Genomic DNA, 8,549 nt, shown 5'->3' with positions numbered 1-8,549 from the left:
GGCAGACCTGGTTTGGGTATGAACGAGATGTATCGGGCCTTATACCTAACCTGTGCCCAAGCCAACCATATAGGTCCTAGAGCGGGTGGTCCGACAAGCCTATGATCAGGTCTAGTTAGTGCCGGGTCCAAAGGTCAGACCCTAAGGATCTGCACCAGGGGAACAGTATAGTTCTGGCTTTGAATCACGAATCCTGTTTCGAAAAGCAATTTCTGCTTTTAAGAAACACGAATCATTTTCTAGAATTTAAGCACGATTTTTATTTCTCTCGTCTTCTTCAACAATGCCAAACGGATAAGAAACATGTTTTCCAACAACTAGTTTCTCGGCATAACATATGTAACCTAATGATAGCCTCCTCCAAAAGTTCCCCCCCTTCCCCAACGCAGAAATTGCGACGGGCACTCCAGCTCTGCATTCTATTCAGCCTCCAATTCCTTCCACCAAACATGTTCATATAGAGCAACAGGTAGTAGGCAGGGCACCACTAGCAGGATCAACAGGTTCAAGGGGAGCCTTTTCCAAAGTTCAACTAAAATGTCCCGGGACTTCGTATACGTACTTCATCTAGAAAATCTGTAAGGCTGTTGCTGACAACGACGTCCCTGCTGGAGATATCAGGATTCAGGACAACAATTAGAATGCAAAGAGAAAGGAAGAAAAAACTAGGCCACCTTCGATCTTGGCTTAATACTTATGAACTCACCAAAAACAGAAGTACGAATTCTCTAGATGCGGTCCATGTGGACTGGATAGATCTGAGACATCAGATAAGGTGGGTCTGGAGTGACACCCGCTGATCTGACGTATCATGTCATTTTAGTCCACATGGACCTGAACTAGTGGAGTTTTTGACACCCTAACGTCCATCACTCAAGACTTCAACATACTTCAACAACCACCTCAAATAAGCCATGCTAAAAACACGAGGAAAAACTCAATGATTTTTTCTGTGACAGAATGTATTGGAGTCAATATATAGTCCCCATAACAAAGTCTAGCATGGATATAAACAACACGAATGATGCTACTCTATCTAGCCACAAACGATACCTGACGTCTGAGATCAATCCAAAGCTTTGCGTAATGATGTAGAAGATCCTGAGAAAATGAGTCCTCTCTGGTCAGATAACTTGTTAATAGGGCCATCATTGTGAACTGGCGATTCTGATGATCGAGCGACGTGAGGAAGAATCCCAATCACGGCCTGTGTTTCTCTGTAGGATGCCCAGGTGACCACATAAAGTCCCCCAATAATAAGGGCTCCTCCTAAGATGCTGCTCACCGACATATTGAACAAAGTCAGCTTTGTTTTCATAATAGAAAGTTAAAGTGCAATTTTAACGAAACATGGACCAATAAAACTTGAACAAAAGAAGCATACATCTATTAAGCAAGAGAGCCACAAATACTGTGAAATCACATCATATGTCAAAAAGTGATCATTTGCGAAGGTTGCCATTGAAGAAAGTACCTCCCCAAATAAATAGGACTCCCAAGGAATATTCTAGACAGAAAGGCAGATGCAGCAGGTTGAAGTGGATTGTACAAAGCAACCAGAGATGGTCCAAGGATCTTATTTGACCATGTCAACAGTCCATAGTTAAGGGCTGATGCAATTACTCCCTACAAAAGAATATTAATCATAACAGGTACTTTAAGAGAAATTAAAAAATAATTTTTGCAGGACACAAAATGTTCTTGTCAGATAGACCAGCATTTAAACCATATCGCATTTTGCACTAATTGTAATACATAAAGAGAAACTGCCAACCATGCTTTCCAGGTTTTGTGCAATTTCCATATTTTTTTTCTCCTTAAACTAATTATCCAATCGACTTTTTTCATCGAACTCGCAAATCCAAGATCAACTGGCAATGTATGCAGAGAGTCTGATTTAATAATTCTCGACTGGTTGGCATATCATTCTCCACATACCCTGTCTTTTTGCTCATCTGAACTGTGAGCAATTTAGTTTCTTCCGTGAGCAAAAGACTCACCAATCTTAAGCCTTTCCAAACGGAAAGATTATTCCAGTCACATCAACACATACTCCACCAAACCTACCAGACAAATTCTGAACCTTCTCATGTTCCATAACTCTTCTGACTGAATCCAGCTTTTCCATTTTAATGCTACCAAATCATTTTTTTAGCTTTTATTCTCATATCTTCAATCTACCGACAGAAGAAAGGGCTGTAAAACTCTGACTAGGCACTAATGCGCCAAGATCTGCTGAAATTAAAAAGCCCATGTATGTATCGCTCAAAACGACAAGAAGAAATGGAACTTCTCCACAAAACTATTTTGAAGTATCAAGTCGTGGATTTTGGCCTCCTACTATGTAAGCTCATAGTGCTTCTTCACAGATAAGGTACCTACGTCTGATAAAGTCATTTTCCAGGATCAGATAAATCTCTTCCTAATCAAGATCATTAATACTTTAAATGATCTCAGCTCCTCCCACATTAATGATAACTCCTAATCACAAACTAGCACTGGATCCAACACCTTATCTCAGGATTCTCACAACAATGAAATCATTGAGAAGCTCACAGCTGCTGATTTCACCCACTGTTGCATCTACAACCAGAATTAGGCTATACAAGGGTTCGCTCAAATACACATCCCATTCTATTCCCCACCCCCAAGCCCCAAAAAAAAATTTGCATTGATTGGACTAAATCGGAACAATACAAATCAAGATTAACAAAAGTTAACACCATTTATTAGCAAAATAAACAGTCGGATCAATACAACTCATGCCACCAAGAGTTGTATCTATCAACAAAGACCTCTAACCTCAAATTCTTTCTAGAGGAAATCTTAGGTAGTGGAATCTCAAAAATGCATATTCAACCCTCTAAGAAACACAGACAGCCATATTTCCCCCTCTAACACACACAGCAGCCATTACTTGATCTTTCTTAACACATATACTCAACCAACAACAGCACTGAATAGTTTTTAACAGAGTCACGGTTTTGGCAAAAAATGCCAAGGCGACAAATTATAATCATCACTGTCCTTTTCTAGATAATGAATTCGGTTCAACACCAAAGTTATATGTGTTCTGTCTAATTTACTCTTCATATCTATTTCCTATCCTGATTCTTAGATTAGCAAAACAAAATGAAGTTACTTGACTAAGTTGATAATTTTCCTAGGCTATATTTACAGTTAAGCAGGACTCCCATGTGAGACAGCTCTTACAACTGCCCACCTAGATATGCAAGGATCACAGAACCAATGAGCAAATGTATAGTACGTCTCCAGAACTTACAGCATAGATGACGGCAAAAAGCTCCGATTGTGTCAGGCTCCATTCTGTTGACTCGCTTGTCATGAAGAATGCTACAGTTACCATAAATACAGCACCAAAGAAGTATGAATATGCCGTTACGGAGAGGCTTGCAGGATATTTGGCTAAAAGTGGAGCCTGAAACAGTTGCACATTAAACTATTAGCAACTGATTCAGCATTTCTACTAGTATATTCTGATATATATATATAAATAATTCCGACCAAAACAACACAATTTAATCGTTACTATGAAGCAAAAGAGTATCATTTAGTATGATACAACAAAGACTAAGAAAAAGAGCCTGAAGAAAATTGGGTATCACGAGGTGCAATGCTTCTTAAGATTCGAAATGTAGCTTCAAGAGATCTGTGCTCAGTGCATGTATAAGACTGTTGCCTGATGTAGTGATATGATGCAGCCTCCTAGTTAGATAACACCGGCAGCATGACTATCTTGTTCAGGCAACCATAGTTCACCAAGTAGTAGGCTGTTTGCAAATAAGCATAACGTGCAAGCAGTTTCTCAATTGACATTTCCAACTTGATAATCTAGGTCACCCAGAAAAGGAAGAAAGAACGTTGATCCCTCTTTTCGAGGAAAAATCAAGCAAGATAAATCCATATTAATTCAATCTTCTTTGGATAGGACATCACTCCACGATATCATTAACGACTAAGAAACGCTCCACATATAAAAGAAAAAAAAAGATTGAAACTAGTGGTTTCAAAAAGATATCTTTCTATGGAGTTCAAAAATAATAAGTTACAGAACACCACTAACAAGTTTATATAGATATCCAACAAAGATGATACAAGTTCTTACAGGTATTATACCTATTTAAGCTTTCTAACTGTGTCGTTTAAAATGATTTAAGAGAGAGAGAGAGAGATAGGTCCATTCCCACCGGCCTCCTCCCTAATCAGGCTATAGGTTCATACCATTAAGTACATGCTAATAACAAGAAACTGTGATATTCACTCCTCAAGAAATAGACTAATGATGCTTTGTCAGGACGTGTGGCAACTAAATGGGGAAAAAAGTCGAAGTTTTAAATATTAAAGCCTTGCATAGTGATGACTAGCAAATGACTTATTAAAGCGAAAAGAATCAAATTGGGGAGAAAGTAATAGACCAAATATTCCTCACACAGTAGCTATGCCTTTTAGCAATGAAGGAACTTCAAGGAAATCTGCTAGTAGAATGATGGAAGCATAACACCCTAACATAATCTAATAGAGATATAGACTACATAATCTCCATACCTGAATAGCTAGAAAGGCAGCCATGCACATGCAATTTCCTATCAAACATAGAATCCCGAGGTGCCAATCTTCAATCCCAAACTCCAGGAAGCTGGATAAGAACCATCCCGCAGGCTCCGGTTGACCTCTGGCCATAATTTCACTGTGTGCAGCAAAATCTGCTTCCTTGTATCCAATCAAAGCAGGGCCACGAAACACAACCATTAATACTGCACCACAAACGCAGAGAAGAGTGCCTCCAACCTTTGCCTGACCCTCAATCCTAAGCAAATTCACTGTTTCTGTACTGCACAAAAAACTCATCTGTTATTTATATAGAATGTGATACATTTTGATATTGATAAAAGAACTGATTGAAGAAACAACACAGCATGTAATACACACATGCAAATACACACTATTTAGAAGAATCACAAAAAGATAGGAGATTTTCAGACTGACCCCATCATTACTGCGAAGAGGAAGGTGAAGACAGGAATGGCAGGCTGAATGGCAGCAGCATAAGTTGGATTTGTGTAGCTAAGACCAATAAGAAACAACAACTGGTTGCCAAAAATCCTGCCCAAAATTCACAGAAAGGGCATACTATCAAAATTTCAACATAAAGAGCTGGTCGATCTCATCTTTCTCATTGGAGGGATTCTTCGAAAGAGAGTAATACTCATCCATACCATGAGCAAGTAAAAGTAAGTTCAGTGAGAACAAATCAAGCTACTAGTTTGTGCCCACCCTCCGTCAGATATTTCTAAGATCAAATTGATGTACAGCATGTTAAGCAGATCGCGAACATACCCAGTTAATCCCAAGAAGAAAAAAGACACGAGGAGGCGTTTGGTCATCGGAAGCCGCATCCTTCTGCAAACCAAAGGGAAAAATCACGACTTCAGTTTAACAAACACGTCAATATCTGCTCAGATAAACTCTGAAGGCTTATTTTAACAGCAGAAGAACACCAAAAGCACTAATATCTGCATTTGGTTAGACACAGCAGATTATGGCCAAATTAAAGAGTCAAAGACAACATATTCCACAGTGCCAAAAAAAAAAATTTAACCTTTAGACTAACCATTTCAGGGATGCAAAAGATGATTCAAACCCAAAAGCCTATTCCTTTCCATGCCGTAACCATCAGATTCACACACAATAACGTCGCAAGATAGAACCCAAATCGTACCAATTGCAAATTTGATACAGAGAGAGAGAGAGAGAGAGAGAGATACTTCTCGCGGACATAGGCGATGGGGGCGAGGATCGAGAGAGCGAGGAGGTCCCGGAAGACGCAGAAGACGAGCTGATTGACGCCGACGTTGAGGGCCAATTTGGTGATCACGTGGTACCCTCCATAGCCGAGCTGCACCATCACCAGGGCCGCGTGCGCCCTCCACGCATCCCCTCCTCCTCCGATCGCATTCCCGTTCCCTAGAGCCGCCATCTCCGCGCACACACCCTCTCCGGCTCTCTTCCAAAGCAGGCGCCACAAAATCTGACAGAAAAAGACCGAGACTTTTCGCCAACGCTTAGCGGGTCGAGGACGATGAGTAGGCGGTGCTTGGTGGAATGCTTGCTTGGAGGACGGTCAAAAGGAGAGCCCCTCGAGGAGAGCTTGAATCTGGGATCTCCCCCGTTTCCAAGGGGGGGGGGTCGATACAACAACGAAAGTTCTCAGAATTCCTTCGGATGGAACAACTGGGAACGAGTCATTTCTAGTCAATGGACATTAAATTCGTGAGCGAGAACTCCCTTCTCTTTAAAGTTTTGTCCTTTTCCTTCGTTTGATGGTCATCATCATCCCTACATCCTACGGCTCGGTCGGGTCCCATTTCGGATTTCGCATAGTTTTCAGCTAAAACGGGTCCTCCTCAACCTCCAAAGATACTCGGCTTCTACGTGAAGACAACTACATGCCTCCTAACGCTCTCTCTCTCTCTGCCTCTGTGCAGTTGAGTCTTTCATCTTTAGACCCGAGTGCAAGGTCCCACGTTGTTCTTGCTCATCAACTGAACGGTACCCCTCACGAGCTCTGCGCTTGGTTCCTTGTAAAAGTCGAAAGATCTCTCCTTTTCCACCGAAAAATCTCTCCTTCTCCTTATCAAGTGAAAAGCTTTCTTTGAAATTTTCAGCATGACATATTTTCGTCGAGCAAAGTGACGATCCTCCGATGATGCCATGCACAGTGTGTACGGGCGCGTGTGAGGACAACACATGCTTCAATAATTGACGAGGGCGGCAAAAGAAGCTCCAGAAAAGAGGGAGGATGATTTTGTTTTCTTCTAGGATATATAGAAGGAGGGAGAGAGAACGGGTCGTCCGTCCATTCGTCGCGGACAAAATTAGTTTTCAGACTTCTTTAATCATGACCTAGAAAGAAAGAAAGCAATGTCGTGAAACAATGTCATTGTATGTAGCGAATAGAGTAATAAATATCAAATTATATCGGGTGACTCGTTAGGGTAGTTACCTTATCATTTTTCGATTTACCCATTTGTTTCGAGACGTCAAATTTAGGATTTCAATTAATATAGAAGACATGACACATAGACGAGATAAATTTCCAGGTAACGTCGGAAAAATAAAGAAACTGGACATATCTGATTGCTAAATAATAAGGAAAAATGACACAAATGATCTATGAACTTTGATCCAACATGTAATGTGATCATTGAACTCTTAATTATTTAATGTGACCCCTATCAACCAAATATATATCTATCAAATATAAAGCTATTGATTTTGGAAGATTTGGAATCTTATCTTTGGAAGTTAGAATGTTTTTCTATTTTACGTATTTCTTTTCTTGCTAGTAAATCTTCTAGAATGTACTCTTGAGTATATAAATACCCAACTAAGCTTAATGGAAATACACAAAGATTTCTGTCTCAACAGTCTCTAAAGTTTTGATACATGTTCAATCTAGTCATTGGACTATATGAAATTGTTAAATGCCGTCCCTGAACTTGAATTAGTGTAAGAACGACACTAAACATTTTCATTCGGAAACTAACTTGAATATATACCAAAAGTCTAGAGACCGCATTGAACAAATTATGTCACGCCCCACACTCTACGAGCGCGCGATCATCCCTCGATGGTCGATCATTGAATGCGACGTCCCAGGCACGTCGCCGACCCAACCCAAACATCAGAGATTAGGCACGCGCGGAAACAAATAGAAACAACCCAGACAATTAATAATGACAAGGGGTAACAATAGCACAAAACAATAACTGTAATTCCAACACTTGGCAAATACATACAGTGCTCATCAAAAGGGACAATGGTTCGCGAACTTAACTCCTCTACAAAAGGGGAAACTCAAAATACGGGACACTCGACCCGTCCTCGATCTCCGAGATACCCTTGCAGCGTCTCCCATCACTCACGGTCGCGGATCCGAAATGGTTATATAATAACCGTGAGAATGAGTCTCAATAAAGAACCCCCTATACCCCACGTAGGCCAATGCGTGCACCTGCACAAGTCGTACATAGCAAACTACCCCATAACATATAGAGTTCACATCATTATACTTACCTTGCCCTCGAATCATGAGCCAACCCTGCATATTAGTCCAAACATGACAATGCAAGAATAGTTCATCATCATATCACGGTCACCCGGCACACGCAATCTCACTCGCACTTAACCAAATTCCACCCAAGCAACCACACGTTCAACCTGGTCAATTAAATCACACGCTCAACCAACCAAATCGGGCCACACGCTCAACCAGCCCAATTCGGTCACACGCTCAACCACCAATTCGGTCACACTCAAATCACATGCGTGTCCGAACATCTTTCTCACAACTCGCGCCTTGCGCCTCAAATTCATTCTCACAGCACACAAGCCTCACAATTCGATCAATTCCAATGGCCGCCGTCAACACGTCCCAAGCCATACCATTCAATCAATTCCAGTGCTCGCCGTCAACACGTCCCAAGCCACACTTTCCTTTCACGGACCGCCGTCAACACGTCCCAAGT

General features: G+C 41.1%; 1 protein-coding gene across 2 annotated transcripts; it reads right to left on the bottom strand.

Annotated features, from left to right (window-relative positions):
- Positions 1–235: 235 nt before the first annotated feature.
- LOC115690023 (WAT1-related protein At4g19185-like) lies at positions 236–6,706 on the bottom strand. Of its 2 annotated transcripts, none has more exons than XM_030616243.2 (8): positions 5,787–6,701; positions 5,359–5,421; positions 5,008–5,124; positions 4,567–4,852; positions 3,284–3,439; positions 1,475–1,626; positions 1,054–1,277; positions 236–605 (listed from the first exon to the last, which is right to left on the bottom strand). In XM_030616243.2, the coding sequence occupies exons 1-7, from the start codon at positions 5,996–5,998 to the stop codon at positions 1,067–1,069; spliced, it is 1,197 nt and encodes a 398-aa protein (XP_030472103.1). In that variant the 5' UTR covers positions 5,999–6,701; the 3' UTR covers positions 236–605; positions 1,054–1,066. The 2 variants fall into 2 exon arrangements, with proteins under 2 accessions (XP_030472103.1, XP_056173873.1); XM_056317898.1 differs by lacking the exon at positions 236–605 and adding an exon at positions 656–950 and having other exon boundaries at positions 5,787–6,706.
- Between the last annotated feature and the right edge of the window lie 1,843 nt (positions 6,707–8,549).

The sequence above is a fragment of the Syzygium oleosum genome, unplaced genomic scaffold (genome assembly GCF_021117445.2).
Source record: "Syzygium oleosum isolate NSW1041296 unplaced genomic scaffold, Sole_v2.1 Sole_v2.14, whole genome shotgun sequence".
NCBI lineage: Eukaryota > Viridiplantae > Streptophyta > Magnoliopsida > Myrtales > Myrtaceae > Syzygium > Syzygium oleosum.
Note: the sequence above shows the minus strand (reverse complement) of the source record. Positions and strands in the feature narration are given on the sequence as shown.

Bases quoted from the DNA above. Each gene is read 5' to 3' on its own strand.
- LOC115690023 (XM_056317898.1), bottom strand. From the start codon at position 5,998: ATGGCGGCTCTAGGGAACGGGAATGCGATCGGAGGAGGAGGGGATGCG. The intron at 5,422-5,786 runs GTATCTCTCTCT...TTTGGTTTGCAG, and splicing joins ATCGCCTATGTCCGCGAGAA to AAGGATGCGGCTTCCGATGA. The intron at 1,627-3,283 runs GTAAGTTCTGGA...ATTCTTTTGTAG, and splicing joins TTTTTGCCGTCATCTATGCT to GGAGTAATTGCATCAGCCCT.